This window comes from Pseudopodoces humilis, chromosome 1, assembly GCF_049639895.1.
Source record: "Pseudopodoces humilis isolate 2021_Gansu_Grassland_sample_001 chromosome 1, ASM4963989v1, whole genome shotgun sequence".
Classification (NCBI taxonomy): domain Eukaryota; kingdom Metazoa; phylum Chordata; class Aves; order Passeriformes; family Paridae; genus Pseudopodoces; species Pseudopodoces humilis.
The window spans coordinates 46,909,523-46,936,425 of record NC_142200.1 but is presented as its reverse complement, the minus strand read 5'-3'; the positions used below and the strand labels follow the sequence as shown (position 1 = coordinate 46,936,425).

General features: G+C 38.8%; 1 protein-coding gene across 7 annotated transcripts in view; it reads left to right on the top strand.

The window, feature by feature from the left end:
- Positions 1-26,903, top strand: part of GREB1L (GREB1 like retinoic acid receptor coactivator) — a 133,213-nt gene that overhangs the window by 76,397 nt on the left and 29,913 nt on the right. For 4 of the 7 annotated variants that reach the window (XR_015773294.1, XM_088059942.1, XM_088059939.1 and 1 more), the window contains exons 5-14: positions 4,780-4,956; positions 7,693-7,869; positions 9,819-9,941; positions 13,154-13,291; positions 15,170-15,307; positions 15,661-15,780; positions 17,502-17,639; positions 19,424-19,609; positions 25,240-25,566; positions 26,415-26,543. Coding sequence is in view for 6 of the 7 variants with exons in the window: in XM_088059942.1 (XP_087916068.1) it covers positions 4,780-4,956; positions 7,693-7,869; positions 9,819-9,941; positions 13,154-13,291; positions 15,170-15,307; positions 15,661-15,780; positions 17,502-17,639; positions 19,424-19,609; positions 25,240-25,566; positions 26,415-26,543 (1,653 nt within the window). In the remaining variant the exon portion in view is untranslated. The remainder of the gene's footprint in view (positions 1-4,779; positions 4,957-7,692; positions 7,870-9,818; positions 9,942-13,153; positions 13,292-15,169; positions 15,308-15,660; positions 15,781-17,501; positions 17,640-19,423; positions 19,610-25,239; positions 25,567-26,414; positions 26,544-26,903) is intronic. The other 3 variants (XM_088059950.1, XM_088059946.1, XM_088059952.1) reach the window with 2 other exon arrangements.

The window sequence follows — 26,903 nt, the reverse complement described above, 5'->3', positions numbered from 1 at the left end:
AAAGAGCAACTGCATTTGCCACTGAGCCTTGCTATTTATTAGTCATGAAAGTAATTCACTTATTTTCAGGGGCTTTGGGGGGGCTTTTTTTTTTTCCTGCTCAACACAAATTTTTGTAACTAAAGCTTCCATGAAAATAGGGTTTCAAGAAAACTAATTTATTTGTTTTCACACAGGTACCTCAAATAAGCAACAAAATTCTTGCATTAGCAAGAAGCTGTTCTGAACCACTTGCTTGCTTGCTGTAGCTTTAAAAGAGTCTGCTTCTAATTTGTGGAATAACATTCTATGCAAGCTGTGGGAAACACAATAGTATCACCTTTCTTTTGTTAGCAAATCCTCAATTTACCTGATGCTTAAAGAAAGGCCAAGGTAGTTTCAGAAGCAATTAGGTAAGCAGGTACTTAACACTTGATCAGTTACTGTGAGGTTACAATAGAGAGTGACAGTGACCCCTAATTCATATGTAATTCCTGGAAGCTAATTCCTTATGCAAATACCCCATTTATTACAGTGCAGCAAGGGGCTGGTACCCCACATGGAAACTAGTTCTTACAGTGGGGAAAGGGAAGATAGATAGCTAGACATTTCATTTCTAAGAAGATTCTAGCATTTGTGGGGATACATTTTCAGGAAGACGGGAGTGGGTTACTTTAAATTGTAGTGATGTTAGAAAATGCAGATGTTCTTCTCAGAAGCAAAAACTAGTGAATTTTCTTTTAAAGAAAGGAAGATGTCAGTAAAAGCTGTTAATATTTTAAATTTTGGTGACTGCTCTTGGTATTTGCAAATCTTTAATCAAAATATAAGCGTGTGTTCCTTATTTGAAACAAAGCTGAGATCCTGTGAGAGCATGTTGAGCTTTTTTTAAAGTAGTTCAGCAGTGCAGCTTTGGACTTTTGCTTTTTATAATTACATGTTGATAAAAGATTTCACAAAGAGAACTTGATTTGGTTTACTGACTCATGTTATCTTTGTGCTTAGATTTTCATAAAAGGTACACAGGTAAATTAAAGTGCCATTCTTTCTTCTTTAGAGGAAATACTTTACTGCTGTTTGACATAGAAATGTAGGTGCCAGCACAATTATAAATTAATAGCTATGAAACATAAATGGATTGTAAATGTTCTAAGTCTTAGACACTGACAACACAAGTTCATCTAGTACTGAAACACTATGTCTTGTCTTTCCTAATGTGGAAATTATTATTTCTAAGAGATAATTAATTACCAATGCAAAAATCATGCAAAACAGAAAACAAAAGAAGGTTGGGGGTCTCTGTGGTGGTTGCTAGTTAGAAAAAGACAATGTAATAGAGACAGGGTTAATTCCCCCCTTCATCTCCCCACAGTCAGTTACTTGCTTCCAAATTGATGTGTTTTGGGTGGAATTTCCTCATTCAGTTTCAAAAAGCAGCAGAAACTTAAAAGACTGCTATTCAGCCCTAAAAGTCAAGGGAAAGAAGGATAATGAAGGGCTCTTGAAGTATACCATCTGCATGTCTTTGAAGGAAAATTCAGACCTTTTACTGCACAGAAGCAGATTTGCATCCTCTCCATATCTCCTGATGGAAGTAAGTCCCGGCTGTACCTGGCCAAGCCCTGCAGCCCTCCCAGATTTTCTTCTGGCAGCTGTTCAGTGAGCAAGAGAAAAGCTCGTGGAGGCTCTGAGGATCTGTCTGTGCTGCCTCTCTCAATGCCCACCCATCAGGATCCCTTTCCCTCTGCGGAAGGGAAGCCAGAGGAAACCATTTGGTATCAGCCCTGTTTATTGTCTCACCACCTCAGAAAATGAGGTTTTGGCAGCTGCCTGTGAGCTCTGAGCTGCTTTCTGCCATTGCTGGCAGGGGGGTAGAGATTATAAAGGTAGTGAATTTCAGCAAGATTTGTGAAGTTCAGGAGTTGGTTGGATGACATTGGTGTCCCCAAACTTAAGTACCCTGGGGCAGCAGAGTAATTATAGCTCTCTCACGGGCTGAACATCACAGAGGCATGTGCTGGTCAGCCAGTCTGCACATGCATACCTCTCTGATCCAGAGATGTCTGCCAGCCAAAGCAGAGGAGGATGCCAAAGGAGATTGTGAAAGGAGGGAGAAGGGGGAGTGTGCAAGGGGTCAGGGAGCACTGGATAAATAAGAGATGATACTGGAGGTAAATCACAAGTATTGTTTAGAGATTAGGTAGGATGCAGCATTTCTACGGTCCAATCCTGCATATCGTAAATGGTGGGAAATATTAAGTATATTAAGATCCACAGCCTCTCAGGTAAGAGGCTGCAAATACCAGGTTCCCATGATAGTAGGCTTTTACTGGATTGTGCTTGTAAACTTGTTAAGATGTTGTTTCTTAGGGTTCTCCTGTAGCTTCTCCCCTGAGGACTGATGCAGAATGGTGACACACAGCTGCTCAAAGCGTAGCTGAAGTTGTTTCACTCGTAGCCTGGATAAAGCTGAATCTTTTCTTTCACCTGGGATGTCGTGGAGCGCTGCTTCACTTCACTGGGACATCAAAACCCTCAAACACTCCCAGGAGCTCAAAGCTTCTCATGTGATATTCACCCTTCTCAATGTTGTGTGCTCCTTCAGAAAGCAAGTCAAGACACACAACACTGACAAATTTTTTTTCTGTAATTCCTTAAAAAAAAAAAAATCCTTCAGAAGCCTGCTGTTGGTCACCATTTGTGCTTCTAGAGGCATTTCCAAAACATTTTTAGGTGGAGACCGGGCTAGAAGCTAATTGTGTAAAAGCACGGGTTGAAATCTTACTGCACTTGCTGTTTCATAATCCTTATCTACAGATTTCCTGTCTGCCCACATTGTCAGTGGGTACATTTTCCATTCTAGATGTAAAATGGTATTTTCTAAGCATGTCAACTGCTCAGATTTCACTGAATGCCCAAATATTTAAGGTCAGTTTTGAAAATTCAGGATATAATAACCAAGTGGCATAAACATTTGAATAAACAAGTTTTATCTTGAATGTAAGGGACTTCTCCCCTGGGTTTATCTGTGACTGTTTCTTTCTAAATTACGTCAAAAAGTCTAGATAATACTTAGCCTGGCACCTGGCTTTTTATTTGAGTAGGATCAATATGTTTTTAGAGAACATGCCTTAAGAAGAATTTAACAGATTAAAATCAAATGGCACCTAATCAGAAAATAACTAATTATGCTTAAAATATGCAGATTTGATACTTCCCTCCTAAAACATATAAAAGTTTTTATTGGTAAGTTATTGATATAATCCAGTGATTCATATATGAAAAATTCAGGTGCTTCATTTCAATCCATTGCCTGGAGAACGGTGTGTGTGTGAGGGGTGAATCCAAGCTGGCTTTCCATGAGCTGCTGCTGGAACTGAGCTGATTGAAGGACTAAAGAAACCGTTCAGCCAAGAACAGGTTCAGCAGATTGTGAGTGTAGGCACAAGGCTGAACCTGTATTGCACCCTGTTTTCAGCAAGCTGCTGCTTGCCAGGAAATTCATGCAGGCTGATTCTCTGCGTTACACTTCGCACATGCTCTGTGCCTGCTACAATTCTGAGATAAAACCAAAACCCATTCACTCCCGTAATTTTTGCTGAAGTTTCTGTAGGTTTTGGCACAGGAGCTAAGAGCACAGACATATGTATGAATAATAGCTGAGGTGGCTTTTGGTTAAGTTGTGATCATATTGTGTTACCAGATGCTTAGACACTGTCTTTCTCCAGGATATTTTTAATTCCTTAAAATTTCTCTGACAATTAAGGACTACATGAATAATATTTAAAATCAAGTGTTAGTAATAGGTATTGATAGCTGAAGTCTTAATAGCTATTGCAGTAATTTCAAATTTAACAGTAATCTTGATTCTTGTGATTATAATTTTCTTTATTTATTGTTTGTTTAGCCTGTACACTGCTCTGGGTTGCCTTGCTGTGCTTTTTTATGTGACCCAGCTTGCTACCTGCACACTGCAGGGCATAGAACAGCAGAAACTCTCTCAGGTCCCCATTTTTGCCCACTTCTGCTGCTTTAGGTCTACACTGATTAGGAGCAATGTTGTGACCTCATTTTGTGTGCATATGTGTGTTTGAGTGGGGAAAAAACTGGAGACTTGAAAGTCATGCAGTCCACTGAGACTTCAAGAGACTCAACTGGAGACTTGGTGAAAACATGATTCACATGTCCAAAACTCGTGAATTATTTATTTGCTGGAATTTCTAAGATGTGTAGAGAATTTAAAAATTAAGATATTTACTTATTTTAATGCAATAATAGAATTTTTAGTAGGCACTACTAATCTTCAGTCATCAATTTTTATCATTCTTTTGTGTTACTTAATGCTGTTTATGTATCAATGCTAGCCTTCTACAAGCTACAAAGACAAAATTGTTTCTCATGAGAAAACTGTAAACTAAAGTTTGGCAAAGAAAAAATAATCTTTGGCATGTTTTAAGAGCTGTTTTCTGTTAATAAATCACAAGCCTATCCTCTTATTTTGATTGTTTTTGAAAAAATTTGGTTTCGGAGACATTTGATGTCTAATGTTTGGACACTTAAATTTCTTTTGTGCCTGTATGTGTTCAGCATATTTAAAATAATGTTATCTATTGCCTCTGAAACCCTTCACTAGTGATTCTGATGCTATCTCAATTTCCTCTATTTCCCTTAAAAAAGATATATTAAAACTCCAGTTACGACATCAAGTTGTGAAGCCCATTTGCTTCTGTAACTGATGAAACAAAGAAAACTAAACGAATTCTTTTGAAGAGCTATCATTTGTTTTGCTTCATTTTGTAGGTTTTTGTCAAGCAGGCAAGGATTTACGGTTAGTGTCTCTGTGCATGGAGCAAATTGATATCCCAGCAGGCTTCCTGTTAGTAGGAGCCAAATCTCCCAACCTTCCTGAGCACATTCTGGTCTGCGCTGTTGACAAGCGGTTTTTGCCGGATGATCATGGAAAAAATGCACTTTTAGGTAAGAGATCTTTTTTCCTTTGTGTCATAATAATTCAGGGAAAAAAAAAAGCCAGTTGAAAATTATCTAATGTCATTTCAGCTAATAACCTTCTATTAGAAATATGTTGAGGAGAGGACTGATTTCATTAAATCAAATCTGTAGATGAACCTGCCTTAAAAGCCCATTTTAAAACAAGTCCCTGATTCCACAATTAACCACAACTGAATCTCCTAGATTTCTGTGTGGGCAGAAGTAAATTGCAGCCCTGGCATTCTAAATGTGAACTGTCCATATACTCTTTATCTCTGCTGGAGCTTACAGTGTTTTCATTTAAGAAGAAATATGCTCATGCAAGTACTGAAAATTGAATATATGATTTTTTAATTTTTTTATTCTTTTATTAATGGATGATTTCTGCCCTTGGCTTCAGCAGGATCATTGTTCACAGTAGAAGTTCTTGGAGCAATTTCCTTCTCAAAACCCAGTACATAGGGAGACCCTCCCCACCTTTCCCAATTATGTCATAATCTGTTACATTTATGAAGTTTAAAATTTTAATACAACAATGCCTCTTGGTAATTGAAGACAGGCCTATGTGCACCTAAATTTCCTGCCTGGGTCACTACTGGTACACCTTTTAACAAGCTAGTAGAAGTCATTTAATGTATTTTGTCTCCTTTAGCCTGTTTTGAATTTTCTCTCTCATTTCTCCCTCCAGTCATTGTCCTGCCTAGGATATATTCAGAAAGACCTTTCAACAGGAAGGAAATTACAACAAGGGATAAATACCCTGATTTAATTGCATTGCTCAAATTCTGATCCAGACCAGAAATATTTTGTGTAACTATTTGAAACAGCTTTGTTTTGTGCTTTAATGTTACTTCTCCATTATTTGATGTACTACTACACACTGCAAACCTTTGTGCCTAAGGCAGAAATGCCCCTGGCCTGAGTTAGATAGAGGCTGTGGTGTGATGTGCCCTCCCTGGGGTATGACTGGGGATGTGGGGTAACAGGGTACTCTGTTGTACACTTCAGGACTCAGAGGAGCTTCTCCCCTGCTGTGCAGGGGAGGTGTCATGAGTTGGCCAGTGAGAACTATCTGATAGACAGGCAGATGGTGTTCAAACCTGGTCAAATGTGGTACTGCTTGTCTTTTTTGGTAAGCCTCCCCCGCATCCCAGCTTTGTATCCATCCATCCATCATCTCTGGTCTCATTTGATAATGAGCCTGGTGACTCACGTCTCTGGCATTGCTGATGTGTTGAGGTGCCTCGAGGCCCCTGTAACTGGCACCTATGAGCCAAGAACTGACTCAGTAGCTCTGTGAGACCCTGGTTACTCTTTCTGAAAACTGTGGAGATGTACCAGTAGATCCTGCGGGCTGCAAGGGAGTAAAGAAAGAATGATTCAGTTTCAGGAAAAACAGGATAAAAAGATTTGCATCTTGGCATCCTTGTTCCAAGCTGATAATGAGGCACAGTAAGGCTAAAGACAATGGCCTAATTATTGAGAGTTTTATGGATAAGGAATTTTGTCAAAACCACAGAATATCTTTGTCATAAACCTATTAAACTGGCTGACAGGTGAATGTAGGAACCACCATCCTCCAAGGTGTTCGTCATTGTGGAAAATAATGGTAGCAAGCATGAAAAATTGATTCTCTTACAGATCTTGAACTGATTAGTAAATGGAAAAAAACCCCAAAGGAACAAAAATAAAGCATTTCCACTAGGTATTAATCTGCTAGCACTTTTATACATAATTATTGATATTCCATAGAAAATCTGTTTTATTAAGGGTTGAAAGCAATTCAGACATAAGTGGTATGACAGTTAAGACAAGGGGTCTTAATTGTTCAGCATTAGATAATAGAGGTCTGATTCAAACAACAAAGATTTTAAGGCAGACCCATTTCAGAACATGCCCTATGCTTTGTTTTCTGAAATGTTAGACTGGTGTTATCATTATGCCAGATTCCCATTAACATAGCTGTGAATGGCACTGGAAATCAAGGCTGCTTATAATTCTTAGTCTGGATTGTATCCTCCAGACCTCAACTCAAAATTTCAACCCTTTCTGTGAAACCTTGTTGGGAACATTACAGAAAAACAGCCTTTGTCCCTAAATTTGTTACTTTCTTGAGAAGCTGTAGGTTTTTGAAACTATTCTGAAGCACTCCTAGCTTTGGCCATGCAAATCTTGACATCAAGTGATTGCTTTCAAGACTTTAATAAAAAATAAGGTTCAGGTTACTTGGGAAGTATTTTGTATAAGAAGCCTCAGGGAAAATTTATTTTATATTAATTTCAGTCCTATGAAGTTGCTCTGATGGATTAGCCACAGTTATTAGTTATTATTATTAATAAGTAATTAGTTATTACTATTATTAATCTGCAGTTTGGAACCCATGGTTTTTTAATGTAGAAAAAATGTTGCTTTTTTTTTTTCCTCATGGAAATTTCCTAGCATGGCAATATAGTTCTCCCCCTGCCAAGTAGTTATTCTTCTCTGCACTGTATAGAGTGTAAAATTTGTGGTAGGATTTTGGCATGAGTCAGTACACCCCGAAAACTTGTAGGAGTTTCAGAAAAGCTAAGACTGACACACATGTGCTGTGTCTACAGAAGCTGGCTGGCTGGAGGCCTCCAGTCCCTTGGAATTGGATGTGCAGGTAGGTTTAGATGGCCTTATTCCTAGCAGATAGTACAAGACATTTAATCTGTTTGTGTATCTTCTGCTTCATTCTTCCAGGATTTTCTGGGAATTGTATAGGCTGTGGAGAAAGAGGATTTCGGTACTTCACAGAGTTTTCCAATCATATCAACCTGAAATTAACCACTCAGCCAAAGAAGCAGAAGCACTTAAAGTACTACCTAGTAAGAAGCTCCCAAGGTGTACTGTCAAAGGGACCCCTTATTTGCTGGAAAGGTAATAAAGGTGCCCATTCAATTAGATGTGTTTTATGCTGTTAGGGGTGATGTTGAATGAAAGATTGAAAGTTGCTGTTGAAAATGTATGCATTCAAAAGCAACTGCTTGAAGGGAAAATTCTCACTGATTTCACTGAAGTGTGGATTTTGCCAAAGAAGTTTAAGTTTTAATAATAACCATGTGATTGTCAACACTCTTCTTTCATCTCCCCGTACTTTTGGTGGCAGCCCTAGATCTGCCCATCTTAGAGTGTGCACTCATCTTGATAGAAGAGGTTACTCAGTCTGATGAATTCTTTCATGTGCCTGAAGCAAGGTGACTCACAGCCAGGGCTGCAACATTGGTTTTCCACTGATATTCATCTTTGCAGGTGCAATCCAATCTGTCTCATGCCTGAGGATAGCTAGCATGCCGTAAGATTAAGAAAGCTCAGGTCATTGATCTCAGGGAAAGAACAGACTTGGATGCTCCTGCCATTTGCAGTGTTTTACACTTGGTCTTTACCCTCTACCAGAGCAGCCTGTGCAATATTACTTGCTACAAGAGGGTACATTTGTGACCCCAAGGCAAGGTAACCATGGTGTCTCTTATTGGAGGATGCAGATTTTTGGAGCTAGAACCGTGCAAACACTCCAGGAAAGAGTTTAGTAGGTTTACCAACTCACAGTGTACCAAGTTGGTTTATGTGCAGACTCCCTGGCCTTTTCATCTGAGGTTTCACTCACTGAGTACAGAGTTTGATCTGGTCCCTGTTATTCCAGAAGGCTGATGTGAGGAGAGGGGAAGCTCTGCAGGAGGACTGACAGACATCTGAAAAGTCACATCCTCATGTGAATAGCAGCATGACACCAGAAAGAGATGGTTATCTCCGAGCTGTATGAGTGATTATAGTTTGTATCAGTTAGTGGCTCAAAAGGATCCTGGCTTCAGCTGCTTTTCTCCGTTACAAGGATAATTAACTACTGCTTTAGAGTGCATGTGGCTTTCCAACAGCATTTTTCACCAAAGTGACTCAGATAGTTAATTTGTTAGTGAAATTCCAAATAGAGACAAAGGAAGTCTTATTTTACTTTTGGAATCTTTTTTTCTGAAACCCCTCCCTGATGTTCATGCTGTTGGAGTTGGTGTGTGTCCTGGTAAATGCAGTCTGGAGTAATGCACATGTGGAAGATACTGGTTTCACTTTTGGTTATATGCTAATTGCAACTGTTCTGAGCACTCATGAAAGTTTAGAAAATCAACCAAAAGTTGAGTCAGCCTCAAGAGTCAGCCTCATGGGCATTACTTTCATAGGTTCTATCCCCATATTGCTGCCATCCATCTGGTAACCTTTCACTCTTCATTTACATTGTAAGTCCAATTAGAAGAAAAGTGCTTTTAAACACTTAAGTCCTCCTCTTAAAACAAATCCTGATTAGATCTCAGTTTTAAAAATGGATTAATATGTGATTTTCAAGGTGACTTTCTCCTCTCTCGACTCAGTTTTCATCCAGGCAGACACTAACAGCACTGAGATCTCCCTGAAGGTTTGTGGAGGCATATTAAAAAAAAAATAAATCTGGGTTTCAGCACAATTTCTTCTTTTAAAGGGCAACATATGACGGTTTGTATACAGGTTATGCCGCAGAAGTTGCTGAGTGTTTTCTGGGACAGGTCCAATACCTTCAAATCTCTTGGAAGCTGTGATCTGAGGGCTCTTGCCATTTTGCAGCATCTGGTCTGTATTTGCCTGGCCCCCTGAGTGGCCCCCAGGGAGGTTTTCTTAATTAGAAGACAAAGTTGACTAAACTGTGAATGCCTATTTTCGTTGAATGCTGCCATTTGCCGCTGTTTGTTGTACGTGCTCTATGTATGCTCTTAACATTTTGTCACCTTTTGCTGTGTTGCTGAACTTTGCTGCTGGAAGGCAGGCCTTGTTAATATGTACTGTAGCTGCTTCGTTTGCAGAATGTAGAAGCAGGCAATCATCTGCTGCTAGCCTCTCTGCTAAACCAAATCCTTCGGTGTCACCGTCCACGACCCCAGAGGGTGGATCAGCTAATGGATACAAATCAGGGTTCACTCAGACAGGTAGGAGCTGAAAGTGCTGTAAAGATAACCATTGGGGGTGGTAAGTTACCTCAGACACTGGTGGGTCAGGGATGCTGTAAACAACTGGGTATTTACCTTGAGCCACGGATAGATTACACTGGAGAGGATGCCTTTCAAAATTTGCTTTGGCAAAGATTAAGACCCAGGTGAGGCTGAAGGTTAGATTAGTCTCAAAACAACAGTTGATGTAAAAGCATTAAATGATCTTTTGATTAATTTATTTGATTCTGTGCCTCCCTGTCTTTGTTTCATTATTTTTTTTGTGCATCTCAAAAAAATTCAATTACACATTTGTAGGGAAGGGTTTGCTTAGTATATAAACTAGGCTGTTTGTCTGGAAAAGGAAAATATTATCCTTTTAGGGAAAAGGGGACATTTTATTTTATTTATTTGCTTATTACCTTATTTATTTAAATTTTATTGCACACAAAGGTATAATTAGAATTGCAGTTTCCTCATATGCATACAGTGGGTTTGTGTTACGTGAGCTAACAGGCCTCTCACAAGTATTCTAGAAAGCTATTAATGATCTCCTTAAATAAGGAGAAAATATAAAAATCAAATAGACATTGACTGACAAAGAAGCAGCATCTTAATGTCATATATCTATTTGTTGCCATTAGAAAAAGTGCTTTTGCTTTTAGCTTTCTTCCTCATTGCTTTATTGCAGCTTCATCTATGCTGTTGTATGTTTTTTGTGTCTGTTTGTGCTATTCCCTGAAAAATTAAAAACAAAAAAACACGGCCTGTTAATTGTTGTTATTAATTTATATGAATGTCCAAAAACATATGTTTCTTTAAAGGAGTATGAATTGCAGATATAAAGCAGGATGGTTAAAATACTTTTTACACCTAGAAAGTTTGTTAAAAGGAGTAACAAACAAAACCTGAAGATGGGCATTCATATGAAATTATAATCACTGGCTAGTATTTTCAGATGCACTTCCCTCAGGTGGTTGCCCCTGTCTCTGTTGAGGAAGCAAAATGCTTTAGGCTTTGGATAAAATTAAATGAAAGTGTGGTTTAAACACATCTGCATTTCACTGCACGATCCCTTGGCTGTGAGATCCCGGCATGAGAACTGTGTAGATGCATGAGAACCTGTTTATTTGGAACAGCAAGAATTCTAATATTTACACAGCTTTGTCTTCTATTTTATCTGCCAAGTTAATAGATACACCTTTTATATATGGCTTTCTCCTTATCACTCCCTGCCATTTTCAGTCTGCTTGGTGTTTCTGTGTGTCACTGTTTGTACTCCTAGGTCATGCTTGTCAAAACCTTTTCATCTCCTTCTACTGTTATCTTCTAGTGAAGATAATGCCACATATATATATATATACATGAATCCCCTGTGACTGGGAGAAGGGGGAGAGCACCTTCTATTCAGTGGCATAAATTCTGATGTGTCACCTATGATGGAGAGCTTTTCTGGCTTTTTCTCTTCTGGATTCTGCATAGCTCTTTCTGCTGAAGTTTGCTTCTCAGTTGTTTTAAAACAGGACTACTTATTAGCAGGTTGTTTGCTGAAATTGTTTTCCGTTCATCATCAACTCATACCCCTTTTTTTTCTTTAAAAGTTGTGTAAATATTTCTGGTGAGCAGTTCAGTCTCTGAGTTCTATAAGATAAGGTTCTAAGTAGGTAGTTATGAGCATACAGCACCAAAGTTATGGTTTTGGGCAGACACTTGAGAGGGGAAAATTCAATTCATGTGTTAAACAACTAGAAACAAGGCTTTACAAGAGAAGGATGAAGAATTTTAATAACTGGTATTTTGATAACTACATCCTACTCAGCTAACAGAGTGGTGGGTGTTTGAACATATACCAGCCATATCCACATTCACAGATAAAATTTCAAGAAAATGTATTACAACTAGAGAAGGGGGAAAAAAAAAATCCCTGAAGCTTCTAGACAGTTTGCTTTGGAGAAACTTTAACACTACATATTTGCTACATCATATTTAATGACAGACCAGCATCTCCCTCCAAGGGCCCTGACATGGTGGTCTGTTTGTTAGCCATTCAGCGTATTTCCTGTGAACACGGACAAGATTTTCTAGTGGGGCAGCAGCAGCAGAGGCTTCTGTGTTTGTTCTTCATGTCAGTTACTCTGTCTGGCAAAGCAGAGCTTCCTCCCACCCTCCTTCACCAAATGGTGTGTGGCCTGAGGGTGAATGTGTTTGGCAGATCAAGTTGGTCTTTGTCTTCTGTTTTCTTTAGCTGGCTGTTTTACTGGGACATCTGTAGGTGAACTTAGCCTCCCTTGCCTACTTGTTGCAAGCTACTTTCTGGGCTGGTGCTGAGTTAATAATTCTTTCACTCTGGTTGTAAGAATTTGGATTTGCCAGTGTATCAGCATCCAAATGCCAATTTTTTTCTTGAGGTAAATTGCAGCTGTGAAATGCCTGATGTTAAAGGGACTTAGAGGCTTAGAAGTTTGGAATCAGTCTTATACTGGGCAAATATTAAAATTTGATTTTTATTCAGTTTATCTTTCTATAAAATAGGATTTATAAGTTTTAGCCTTGGTAAAGTGCTCTAAGAAATTTGTTAATTCATGCAAAGAGTTTGGGCTCAAATGTCTTTTATTTTTTACCCTGATTTATAAATGGGCATATGCTTTTTATAGTTTTATAGACTGTAGTGCTGTAAGGAGGCTATGTTTTTGGGTTTGGATTTTTCTGCCCTTAGTCAAGCTTAGCTGTATCTGACAGAGATTCAGTAGCTTGTTGAAAATCTCAGGTGATGGAGATTCCACAGCCTCTTTAGGTAACTTATTCCAGTGCTTATTCCCTATGCGTGCTGGCTGCAAGTTCCACAAGCTCTTTGTCGTAGCTTCCTCATGTGAACCATGAGATAACTGCATTTACTTGCCTGTCCCATGAGGTTATTTCGAGGAGCAATGAGATAGCCCTTTCTACAGTTAAAATATTTTTTGAGTGTGTGTGAGTGCAAAATGTTGTGGAAGAGATCAATCACGGGTTCAGTAGATTATAAAATTCTGTAGAAATGCCCAATTAAATGTTTGTTAAAACTCCTGAAAGATACATGGTAATTTCTTAGGAGTGTAAAAAAATTGTTTGCAGTGTTGCAGAGACGAGTTTTGATAAATGTGTATATGATAAAAATTATATATATATATATATATATAAATTTTGATCATTAATTGAACAACTTCTGTTCTCAGATTCTTCAGTGTACAGTCCAGCAAAATCATCTGCTGCTGCTGTTAACTTAAGTGGAACACAAGACCCATCCCGGAACAAGAACATTGTGAAACCTCTGGCTCTGTCAGTACAGCTAGTAGGAAAGGCATTTGCTTCAGGTATGGCTTTGCTTTCCAAAACTCTTGAGAGCCAAGGGAATCATCAGCTTAACAGCCAAGAAAAGAGAGTGTAGTTTTTGTGGTGGAAAAGGGAAAGGAAAACATTCACTAGCATTCTCCAGAACTCTCATATTCTTGCCATCTTCGGCACAGAAATTTTTGCAGTTAGTACTGTCCCCAAGCTTGAGCCACACTTTGGCTTTCAGATTTAACCTCGTGGTAGGAGTGCAGTGATGCTCTCTCTGCAGGTATCCTCAGCTACAGAAGAGAGCATAAATGTCACCTCTTGATACCACACTGATTCCTGCCCCCATAATGTTTAGTTCTGCTTTTCTAACAATTACAGTTCCTCAACATACATGTAATGGAATTCAGTCTCATTTTAAGGAGTTTTAATATCTCTGCTGTTTTAATTGCTTATTTCTGTATTGTGTGTTTAATAAATTATAACCCTCAACTGTGACATCTAAGTCCCTCACTGATGCTCTCTTGGGATATTCTGATTGTTTTTTACTTTAGCTGGTTAGTCTTTAAGCAATAAAAAAGAAGTCATCACACTTTTTGCAGGACAATATGCTTGAACAGGAATATATATCCATTTATTCATCATATATGCACATGAGCATTACACTTTATACGTGATGTATTACATTTGTTATTTAATACAATACATACTATTACAGTATGTAATATAATTATGTTGTACCTAAGGATTCACTAACAGTTATTTGTGTAAAATATCTTTTTCCCCCCTCCACAGTTGTGTGATTTTATTTTGCACTGAAATTTCTTCCCAGCTCTTCAACCACTTCAGTTTTGTCAACTGACCCATGCCCACCATATCTGTCCATACAAAATTGTTTACTCAGAGTACAAATGGGGAGCTTACAGTGGACAAGTGACCTTATTCTTGTTTTGTAGTTGGCAGCTGGAGAGTCTTGTGCCAGAATTTATTTGGATGTCTGCAGCTGGGGAGTTGCATTGTCTTAAGCCACACACACGTCTCTAACACTTCCAGGTGCAGCTGCCGTCAGCAAGCTGCTGCACCATCTCCTGGTGTTGCTCCAGGAATATGTTTTTGGGACCTAAATCCTTGTGGAGCTGGCTGATATCAGCAAGGAGCTGTCATTTCCACTGGCCTCCATGTTGGCAGCTTATGCCATTTTTCTTTCTTCTGCAAAAACTGTTCTGAAAAAGAATTGAGAGGGAGCTCAGATGAGTGATGGTAACTTCTGGTGATCATCCATTGTTGTAGCTTTATTTTGTGGCCTGGATATAGTGGGTCCTGTCAGAGTGTCAGGCTGGGACTGAAGGATCACCTTAGGCAGAGGTAGCAAAATTAAGCATGGTTTACCTCAGTAATGCTCAGGCCATGTACCCTTTGCAGCAAACTGTCCTGTCTTCCTCTGCCCAGTGTCCTTTGCTAAGGCTTTGGATGAGAGCCCTGGAGTGAATTACTGTGCATGGCATATGGATGACCAGGGGAAAATTCTGTAGATACACACAAGTGGCTTAAAAATCATTGCAAACTGCATTTGTGACGTATATTGTAAAAAAAAAAATCACTGTGTAAAAAATATGTCACAAACTTTCAATAATTTTGTGTTTGTGTAATTTTTCATGGTATTTTGGTGGGGCTTTCTTTGGATTTTTTCTTCCACCTATTCCCTCTCTACCTTGAGATCCAGACACCCCTTTAAAGGCTTGGATTTTGCGATCTGAATGTTTCTCTTCTGAGTACATTTCATGCTTTCCCATGCTTTTTTTTCAGTCATGCATCTTGCCCTGTTCTTTTGCATCTTTGTGTGGCTGTATTATTTTATTTGTTTGTTTTCAAGATTGTCTCAAGCCACACACTCTGTATTTTATTATACTCAGCTCCTCTTTCACTGCGTGCCACAGATGTTGCTAATGGAAACGCTAATGGAGGAAGAAATAACGCATTGAGTTCTACAGTCTCTCGGCCAATGCCTCACTCGACATCTCCAAGTCCTGGCTGTGCAGCTGGAGACCAAGGTAAAGAAAACCTCTCTGGGTTGTTTTTCTTTTTCATTATTTTATTCTAAGCTGCGTTGGATATTGAGCTTGAAATTTGTGATTTTGTTCTTCTTCTAATTGTAGCTGTTCCTACCATTCAGTCTTTACAGATCCATTTGCTTTTTGGAATGACCATTAATGATAATGCTGGACTTCTTAACACGAGTAACAATATTTTTCACATCATAGTCTGGTTTCATGTAAATCTAGGTATGAGCCTCTGGTGCTCTGCAATGTGACACCCGCTCGACACCAGTGTGAAATGGAGTGTGGGCTGGGATTTGGTCATTTGGGAGACCAGGGTTTAGAATTAGCTTTTGCTTTTCTTCCAGCATCTATGTCCAGTTCTGGACCACCAAAGAAACGTCACCGAGGATGGTCTCCTGGGTCCCCAGTCCCGCCTCCTGGTTTAGCAGTACCTGTTCCTACAATCCGGCCTTCGACAAGAACGGGTAAAACTTGAATGACACCGAGATTTCATTTTATGTTAAAATGTGAACTCAGCCAGCCCCGCAGCCCTGTGCTGCACCTTTCCTGTGTTGCACAGCAAACATAACTGATCTTGTCGAAGTGTTTAAGCACACCATGGAGAATTTTTCAGGTGTCCACAAAAAAGCACATATGATTGCTTGGTCCTGGTTGTTGTAATCTAAGATGCGACACAGGGGAAGCAAAACTGCTGGGGGCGAGAGAGGAAAGGAAGAGACAAATAATATTATTAAAAAAAATAAAGCTACAAGAAATCCATAGTCCCCCAACTGTAACTCAGTTGTTCTAAAATTGTGCAGGTGTATGGATATATGAATATATTTCAAGGATTCTCGTTAACCTTCACCTTGACTGTTGTGTCTCAGTCTGGTGTGGGATGCTACAGAAACTGTACACTCTGTTTCACATGGGAAAAACAACTTTATATAATTTTGGCCTAACAAAGGACACTGATATCCTCTAGGTCATCTTCAGTTAAAAGCAGAAAGTGAGACCAAATTTTAGCTGTGCATGGAAAACCTGTAGGAGTTTAATATCATGATATGAAATAGAATTAATTACAAGTACTCATCAATATCCATGTAGGTACCTCTTTATTCATAACTGTTAATAAAACTGTTCACTATTTAAGTACTTTTCAGTTGTGAGATTGAGCATATTTTGTAAAGGGGAATAAAGAGTTACTTACTCTTCTCTCTAGAGTGAGAGAGTAAGCATCCAAGGAATGAAAAAAGCCATTCATCAACATGCACAATGCATTTTTAACTCTGCTCTTGAGGACTTGGTTTTAAGATATTTTAGAATTATTTCCAGAGATATTAATTATAGGAGGAAGAGTTACATGGTAGTGCAGGCCTGCTTATCTGAACGCCTCAATTTGCAGCTTTTGTCGGTTTTCTTCTTCAGAAACCTGCTGAAGAGACATGACACAAGGCAATCTCCCCTTTTTTTGTTGAGTTTGTTTCCACTAATCTGCTACCTCTGTTGTGTACTCCATTTTCTGTGAGTCTTTAGTAGTACTTTTTTCTGTTGGATAAACAGTTCCCCTAGTAAAACATATGCATTCATTCATCCTCCCTTTGATGTTTTCCTGTTGATGGCATGGTTTGAAAAAGTAGCTGCAAACCACCAAATGAAGCCTAAGAAACTTGTGAAGTAGGCCTTACTCTGAAACCTGATTACAAATTACAAAATTCTTGCACTTGGTTTCCTTTACTTATGAAAGCTACTGTTGCTCCTTCATGAGTAAAGCCTGATTTTTATCCTTGTAGCAACTATCTAGGAGCAGCTTTCAGATTTTGGCCTGCTTTTATTTTTCTTATCTACATATATTCTAGGTCAGAAGTTGAAGCAGTTTCTTCCCTTGTATTGAGAGGCAGTATTGGGGGTGGCCTTTTGGCTTAGTACTTGGCTTTGTTTAAAGATGCATATTCAAACCTGTGTTTTGCTCTCTCACTCTCACCAACAATACAGTGGTCAGAAAAAGTTTTATTTTAGGCGTGAGGCTACAGGAAGATATAGGCTCTTCATTTAAATTACTTAAAACTATAGCAGGAAATGCAGAGAGCTTTTGAATTTTATTACAGTTAGTGATTTGTGGTAATTTTTTTCTTATTTGTTCATAAGGCCAAATCACAGTATGAGCCTTTTAGTAATGGAAGTCTCTCTTTTCTTTATTTTATAGAGCCTCTTTTGTCAGTCCCAGTTCCTCAATCCATGTTAACTGGAATTTTACAGCCTCAACCCATCCCAGCAGGGGAGACTGTAATAGTTCCTGAAAACCTGCTGAATAACTCGGGAGTCAGACCAGTGATTCTGATAGGTAAGTCTTACACTGGGGAATCAAACGCTGAATTTTATACTAATACATGCTCCCCAGGAGAAAGGAGGTTTTATTTCTTTTTGTTGGTTCTGGAATTTAGTATAATATGAAGTTGGTTTGTCACTGATAGTTTCCCTTAGTTGCTCAATATTTAAAACTGAGAGTCAGGCAATTTCTGGAGAACCTGCTTTGCAAACAGGTCACCACTAGGTCAAATTTATGCAGAACCACTGGCCAAATCTAAGTTTTACACAAAAAAGATTTTTGTAAAACCCAAGAAGAGAAATATTTCCAAGTAATGAAAATAGCTTTCAAGTATAAACAACTTATAAACAAAGAAAATATTTCCTGCAGCATTTATAGTTCAGATCTTGAAGCCCCAGAATTCTACATGAGAACCAGAAAATTGATTTGCATGGACTAAACAGAAGTAAATCATACTAACTTTTTGTCATTTATAGTCCATACTTCTGGTAAGCAATTGAGATAACAGATCAAGCTTCAGGCTTTAAAATCCTTTAGCTGTATGAAGTAGTTTGTTAACCCTTAGAAAGAAATTGCTTGATGTATGACTTTTAATGTGAATATGCCTTTCAACCTGAGCTATTTGGGCATAATATCTAAAAAAAGATGGGCCAGCTAGTGCTGCCAAAATTCTAATGAGTGTTATTTTTTTTTCACTCTAAATTTCTTTTAGGTCCAATATAGTATAGATGGTCCTATAAAGTAGCTTCAGTGTCAACAGAACATGCTTATCAATGCAGTCTGTGGAATAATTTGCCATTCCTGAAGGAATGGAGAAGTTCTCTGAGTCCTCACTTGCACAGATAATTTTAATACACACAGTTCCTGGAGAATTAACAGGGCCATCTACACCAGTAAATCTGTCAAGGATAGGGTTACGCTTCTGGTTTGTTTTGCTTAGCATTGTTTTCTGGAAGCCGATTATAAAGCTCTAGCATGGAGCTCTAATGGTTTTCAGAGAAACACTTCCTTATTAAAGATGAGGGTGCCTACAGCCATCAGCTTAAGTGCAAATTGAATGCAGCCCTTAGGCTCTTGGAGAGCTGCCATTAAGTCCTCAGTTAGGCTAAATGTTAGTGGCCCTGAGAAACAGCGTCCTATTAATAGTACAGAACCAGATGTACTCAAAAGGATGGATTTGGCAAAATCTCTGTGGCAATGCTTCTTTTGAAATGAAAAACATTCTGAAAGAAAAAAGGAGTTAGCCTGTGCTCATGTACTTTACCTTACAGAATAGCATGTTTAGTTGTTGATGTTTATTTTACCTGTTTATGAAAGCAGAATGGGAAGGTGGCAAAAAAGTGGAATCAATCACAGCAATACCACAGTGGCTGAATCAATGCTAATGCGACTTACGCTGCTTTTATAATGTTAAGATCAATGTACTTTTGCTTTCATTGATTTTTCTTCTTTGTACACTATATTATGGAGAATCTGTATTTAAAGGTCAGGGAAAGACCCAAACAGATAATATTCTCATCTGTATTTGAATAACAATAGTTATTATCCTGCTGGATATCATGCAGTTAATGTTAGTTCTTGCAAATGTATGTGAATCACTTATTGTAAAGCACAGCAGAGGATACCTGGCTTGTAATTTATTTTTTAGCTATTATAGTGCCAAAACCAGTCACTGATGCAATGTATTTGGTGAGACAGCTTTAAGAAGAAATTTGGAAATGTATCATTGTGCAGGATTTCATGTAATGGCAAATTTTGTGAATTTCTGGTGGGGGTTTTCTTTCTTTCTTTTATCATAGGCTATGGCACTTTACCTTATTTCTATGGAAATGTTGGTGATATTGTTGTAAGTCCCTTGCTGGTGAACTGCTACAAGATTCCACAGCTGGAAAACAAGGATTTGGATCTCTTGGGTTTATCCAGCAGTCAGCTGCTAAGTGTGGAGAATATGATACTTTTAACTATTCAGTATCTTGTCCAACTAGGTAAGCAATTTGTCATAAGCACTTGGTTTTATTTGAGACTGTCCTTTTTTCTTCATAGCTTCTTTATGTCCCTTTTAGGGCCAGTTTTCTGGCTGCTTTTGTGGCTGGAAGAGGCAAGTGGCTCCATCTAGTGTGTGTGACTTTGCCACTTTGTTCCTGACACGGAAGAAGTGAAGTGAATTCAAAGGTTGATACTGCTTCTGCTCTCCATATGGGGATTGACCAGGTCACCTTTGTGAAATGGATTTGCAATGCAGATAACTCATTTGCTTAGGGTATCAAACCATCAGTTATCACAGCCCTTTCTAAGGACACTCGGTCTGTTTTATTCAGTTTTGTGACAAATGCTGGCAGATGTGTGATGGTTGTCATTGTTTTGGTGACAGCACTGTTTACATGAAAACCACATTTGTTATTCAGACTAAGGCAAGTGATTCAGTGAATATCTCATTCTTGTAAATGTTTTTGAAATGGACTTTTTGCAAGTTTGAGAGCAAATTAGCAAGCCACCTTTTTTTTTTTTCCCCTCTTATTGCGGGTTCCGTAATTTTCCTTACCTTAGAATAAAAAGAGCAGTGGTAACAGCAAGGTTTTAGATGTTAAAAATGCAGGATAGTCTTGGGAAACTTCCATGGCAGTCTCATCCTAACTTTTGTATTTGAGAAGATACCACCTATCATAGAGGAGTGTGAAGCTACTTTTGTGAAGAGCACAGTGCATCTGTAATACACAGGGGTATGAAATATGCAGGTGTTCCACAAGCAGCACAACTGCTGATAACCTTACAATTCGGGAAGCAAACGTGCTCCATGCAGGTTTCACCTATGAGTGCTTACACTTTACTGCAGTTCTGTAAGAGACAGGAAGGAAACCATTTTCTGTGTTGTAATACTCCCTAAGTGACCTGTTAGCTTTGTTTATCATTCTCTGCCTCATTAGTCCATTGGGTGCTATGTTAGACCTGACAAAGGATTTCTTAAACCAGGATGTTTTTCTGTTACCTTCTTTCAGTGGGCTTAAATTTGTTATTTGAGGTTTTCATCTTTATTGGAAAGTTCGTAGAGTGTGTGTGTTAAAACCAGCTGCTTCACACAACTCTGGATTGATAGAGGCAGCTTGAAAATTTGTTACCAGCTGGTAACAGTATTTCCAATTAAAAATAAACTATTTATTGAAACCTGTGAGTCAGTGAATCACGCTCCATGAGTAAGTCTAACTTTAGATGGATGCAGCAAGTCTATACTTGCTGCAAACTAGAGGAGGCTTCATGCAAAGCTTCTGTAACAGAACTGTGTTTATTGAGCACTGTGACTTCAGCATAATGCAGTTGTCTTATTAGCAGGTGGTTAGTTTGGTTTTTGTTCTTAGCCGTGCAAAGCTGAATAGTTTCCTATTTGACCTTAGGTGGAGATGTGTGCCAGTGCTCTAAGTTGAAAGAGCTTAATGAGGAGAAAAGTAAAAATATTCTGTAGAGGAGGGGATCGAGACATGTTGCTGGTTTGAATATTGCTGTAAACTGAAAACTGTTGGAGTTGTGTCAGCTGCAACTGAATTGAGGCCTTTGTCCCCTGTTGTTAAATCAAAGCACATTAGAGATGATTAGACAGCAGCCAGATTCAAAAGTTTTTGACCAGAAGAGACAAATACACATATCAATTAACAATTTATTCATGTAAGCCTCTTTTTTTTAATTGAGAAAGTAGGACTAAAATGTTTTTCCTTTCTCCAGAATATCTTGTGAAAGAGTAAGATAAAGGCAAAGGTAAAAAAGCAGGCAAAAGCACGAAAGACAGAGTCTTGCCTAATTTTTCTGATCTCACTACTTGTATAAAATATATTTGTGGATGACTGTGATCACAGATGATAAGAATATTATCTGTGGAAGCGCTCCTTTTTTTGAAAAATAAAAAGTATATAGCAGAGAATTCCTATCAGTTTTCTTGTAAAATTATAACAACATTAATTGTAGGATGATCCTGTTGTGTTTTCAGAAATCAGCTGAGCAACTCATGATGATATTAAAATCAAAGTGAAAAAAAAAAAAACATTTTGGATACTTTAAACCTTCTATGAAGACTATACATATTTAAACCTGTGATTGTGAGCTGTAGCGTTGTTATAAATAAATTCCACTGACTGTGATAAAGGAATAAGTAAAAAAAGATAAAGAAGCGTGTTTGATTTTAGTGGTTTTTTTTAGTCTACCTGCTGGACTTACTTGAATTTCATATTTGTTATCTTTGGCAGCATTCATGGTGAGGTATTCTCAAGCTTTGTTTTATACATCAGAATGCCCATATTTGCAGTGTGGGTTACATTCCATCATCTGTAATTGTCAGCTTTTTACCATTGCACTGCTGTTTCTACAAACAACATCTCAGCCTATGCAGTGCTAGGGTGGTCTGTGTTCTGGTTGAAAAAGATTTCTGGACCCTTTGTTATACCACCTATTTAGAATTCTGAAATAATTCTCCCTTCTCTCCCTTCTCTCTCTTCTCTCCCTTCTCTCCCTTCTCTCCCTTCTTCTCTCTCTTCTTCTCTCTCTTCTCTCTTGTTGTGGTACGTTTGAATCATTTTGACTATGTATGTTGTATAGTGTGACACCCAGACTATATGTGTTACAGTTTTAATATCCAAATGCACATCCAGACTCAAGGCTTTTGCAAGGCTTTGTCTTGAGAGGAAAGGGTAATCAGAAACTAAAAACAAGAGCTTGTTCCAGAAATTCTTCTGTCTCAGATGGCTGGAGAAGTAGTCTCTGTGGGATGCACCCTGAAGTTTGTCTACCCAGAAATAAGTGTCATCCAGAAATGGATGACATTTGAATATGTTGACTTAAACTGTATGGAATAATAGGACAGAATCATAGCAGCATTGAATCATTTAGGTCCAAAATACCTTTAAGATCAGTGAGACCAACCATTAACCCAGCACTGCCAGGTTCACCACTAAACCTCATCCCCAGCTGCCACATCCATGTGTCTTTTGAATGCCTTCAGGAATGCTGAATACACCACTTCCCTGGGCAGCCTATTCCAATGCCTAACCACCCTTTCAGTAAAGAAATTTATCCTAATATCCAATCTAAAAGTCCCCTGGCACAACTTGAGGCCATTTCCATCTGTCATGTCACTTGTTGTCTGAGAGAAGAGCCCAATCCCCACCTGGCTGCAGCCTCCTTTCAGGTAATTGTGGAGAGCAGTGAGGTCCTCCCAAGCCTCTTTTTCTCCAGGCTAAACAACCCCAGCTCCCATTTCCCACAGAACTTGTGCTCACCAGCTCTGTTGCCCTTCTCTGGACACACTCCAGCACCTCAGTGTCCTTCTTGTAGTGAGGGGTCCTGAGCTGGACACAGCACTCAAGGTGTGGCCTCACCAGTGCTGAGTACAGGGGGATGATCCTGCCCTAGTCCTGCTGGCCACACTATTTCTTATGCAAGCCATGCATTGGCCTTCTTGGCCCCCTGAGCATATGCTGGCTCATGTTCAGCCAGCCATCAACCAACAGCCCCAGGTGCTTTTCCACCAGGCAGCTTTCCAGCCACTCTTCCCAAGCCTGTTGCACTGCTGGGAGTTGTTGTGACCCAAGGGCAGGACATAGCTCTTTGTTTTGTTGAACCTTAAACCCGTCCTCAGCCCATTGATCCAGCCTGTCCAGATCCCTCTGCAGAGTCTTCCTGCTGTCTGTCACCTGCAAACTGCCTGGAGGGGCTCTCATACAGAATTACTGAATATTCTGTGTTGGAAGGGATCCATAAGGAGTCCAACTCTGAAGGGAATGGCCCATATGGAGTTTGAAGCTACTACCTTGGCGTTATTAGCACCCAGTTCCAACCAGCTGAGCCAATCTCACTCAATCCCCTTGTCCATATCATCAATATAGATATAAAACAGGGAGCACTGCTTGTGTCCAGACACCATTTGGATGTAACTCACACATTAATATTTTATGATATTGTTTATTTTGCAGTTTTGTTTTTGAAATCAAGGTGACCATTTGCATGTTCACTTCTATAGAGAAGCTTCTATATATTCCCTTTCAGCATCAACATATATTTTTTAGGAAACTATTCACAATCAAAATCAGTATCTATCATTTTGTCTTACATATTATCTGCTATTAGTTCCACTATTTTTCTGGACAGTTGTGGAGAAAGACTGCCATACTTAAAGTAATCTGAGTGAAATTCTGTGTATTCTCATACCGAGAATCTGCTTTTTCGTTTGTACCATTATTTTAATCTTCTTAGTTTCATGATGATGACCCCTGTGTTTAGAGCCTGTCTCTGAAGTAGCTTCCCTCCATCAGCAAAAGTTTGCTTTTATTTCTGTTATGGTAGCATCATTTTCAGGGGTTGATATGTTTCAGGTAAACTTTATTTCTGCAGAGGAACATTTTTCTCTACTGATGTATATATAGTTTGTTGTTTTTGGTTTTTTTTAATTTTGAGGTCTTCAAGGAACTAGAATGTGTGATGCTTTCTTAGAAGGAAAAAGAAAATACATTTCTAAAAGAGAGAATTATTGCCATGTTGTGTTAAATTGGACTCATCAGAATTTTTCACTTTGCATCAAAAATGAAAACAGCCTTGCACTTGGGAGTTTATACTTGTCTTACCATCCTATGGTAACTAGGTGGTGGCACTTTCCATATGTTACTTCTCAAAAAGGCAAAAATGACAACAGGTGGCAGTTTTTACAGATTCTATGCTGTGGGTTATTTATCCACACAACCTTTCTCTTTCTTGGTGTGAAAGAAAACATAAAACCAAGCCCAGTATTTCACATATCTCTGATATTTAAGCCCCCTACGTTTTGTCATAGAAAAGCAAGCTGCTGAAGTGTGAAGCTGCCTCCTTTAGCACTGATATGAGATCTTGGCAATATAAATTATGGTTACGTTTTCTCTGTGTTCATGAATGTTTTTTTAACTGTTCCTATCTTTGACAATGAGACAAAGCTAACTGAACAAGTCCAGTTGGAGGATTGATACCTAGATAGGATGGTTTATATTTCTGTTTTCCAGTTCAAGTTGACAGTACAGTTGACAGAGTCTGGGGAATGTAGATCTAAAGTTGCATATTCTTCTTTTTGTTAGATGCTTGCAGATTTGCTGAATTAATTTAATTTAGCTAAGGAAGAGGTTAAACGTGTTTATTTGCATCCATGCTTACTTGATTGGTATGCATAATGAGAAAAAGCAAAGCAAAGACTTTGTCAGGCTTTGTCAGGCTGCATGGCTGTGATTAGGCTACAAGGATAAGCATTTTGGTTTTCTGCTGAAAAAAACATTTGGCTGCATGCTTAATCCCTCTCTTCTAGGCAAAAGGCACATATTTTCCCACTCCCTTGTTTGTCCCACCAGTGGCTGAAGCTCGGAGTGAGGTGGAATACCTCATTATTTGGAGGAGAAAAAAAAAAAGGTGGAGATGGAAAAGAAAGGATTCTAAAATAAAAAAAACAAGAATAAGCTGTGTGGGTAGATATCCACTGAGTAGCAAGGGTTTTTTTTTTAAATATAAAAAATGTGGTGAAGGAGCTTGTCAGATCAAGACAGACGTGTAATTATTCCTGGTTCAGTAACATTTTTATATGAGACACTGTTCTTCTGTTTGTTCGTTTTCATTGTAGGTCCTGACCAGATACCGCTGAGGGAAGAATTTGAGCAGATCATGTTGAAAGCTATGCAGGAGTTCACTCTGAGAGAGAGATCCTTGCAAATGAGTGCACAGTGTATCTCTGTGTCACCGGGTCAACTTCCTTGGCTTGCCAGGCTAATCGCTAGTGTGTCTCGGGATCTCGTGCATGTGGTTGTCACCCAGAATTCCCTGGCAGAGGGCATCTCGGAGACCTTGAGGTCTCTCAATGAAATGAAACATCAGCAAAAGCTACCAGATTATGTAGTTGCCATTTGTGCATCAAAGATTAGAGGAAATGAATTCTGTGTAGTGGTTCTAGGTGAGTATATTTGCAGACTGCTTCAAATGGCAGTGCCAAATGAATTTTCTTGAGTTATTGATCTGGTTTTTAAATCCCTTTTGTTCCTTTTATTCTCCTTTGTATTGTTAGACTGCAATGTCACAGTTTACTGTATTTTCAGCAAGACTTGGAGTACTGAGATCCATGAGGATATTGAAAAATATCTTTATGCTAGTCATTACTACTTCTTAAGAGGCCTGAGACTTTTTTGTTTGTGTGATTGCCTTAGAAAATATCTTGAAGTGATGCTGTGGCAAAATGGTTGGTTTGTCTTTGTTTTATGTAACAACTGCAATATTTTACATGGCAGAGTCTTCTGCAGACTGCTTAAAACAGACTGTGCTTTTTCATCCTTTTTATCCTTATTTTTATCCTTTTAATTCTGCAGTGATGACTAGCTGTGCTGTTTGTGTGTGAATGAGTGTGTCTGGATGGAAATGCACTTTGACTAGTCATCTTTTCTTTGTTGGCAGATAAGTCAGTAATGCCAATCTTTTACTTTCATTACCCTTTTTCCCCCACACTAGGGATAATTATTTTTTTCATATTTATCCAGAATCCTCCATTTCATCTAAGGTACAAATTCTTATTTTGAATATCATTCATCATACAAGTATGAAAAATGATGTGCAATAGCAAAAAACCTGCTAAAATTAGTTATATCAACTAATTCTTCAGTCACTAGTGGAGTAGACTTGAGACTGGATAAAGGCAGTGGAAATCCATGACTGAAGATTAGAGTGCCCCAGACTTCTAGGATTAAAAGGTTGTGTTGACAGTAAACTGTATTAAGGTTTGCTCTCACTTTTTTCCCCTCTCTTCTCCAGGTCAATATCAATCTCGGGCACTAGCAGAGAGCATGCTTACCACCAGCGAATTTTTAAAAGAAATCAGTTATGAGCTTATCACAGGGAAAGTTAGTTTCCTGGCATCACATTTCAAAAATACATCTTTAGGTGAGTGATTCCAAGAAACAGAAGTTCTAGCCAAGACAGTCGTTAGGGTTGGTGTATCTCCTGTTCAGCAGTTCAAATGCACATGCACACAGCTCTGCTCTGTCCACTGAGAGACATTCTGTTCTCCCTTCCTTGTGTGTAAAAGAGTGCTTGTCTCCTTCACCTGTGTGATGGCAGTCCATAACCCTCTGGCAAAACATTTTTAACACTGTCTCAGCTGTTGAATGCAACGGCAGAGCATGTAATGCACCTGTAAGTACACAAATGTTTTCTAGGTTGAGCTTTTAGCAAGGTTTTAGAGGTTGTTTTATAATGTGTGTTTCTTTGTAATCACCAGATGTCCCCAGTAGCTGTAAAGCC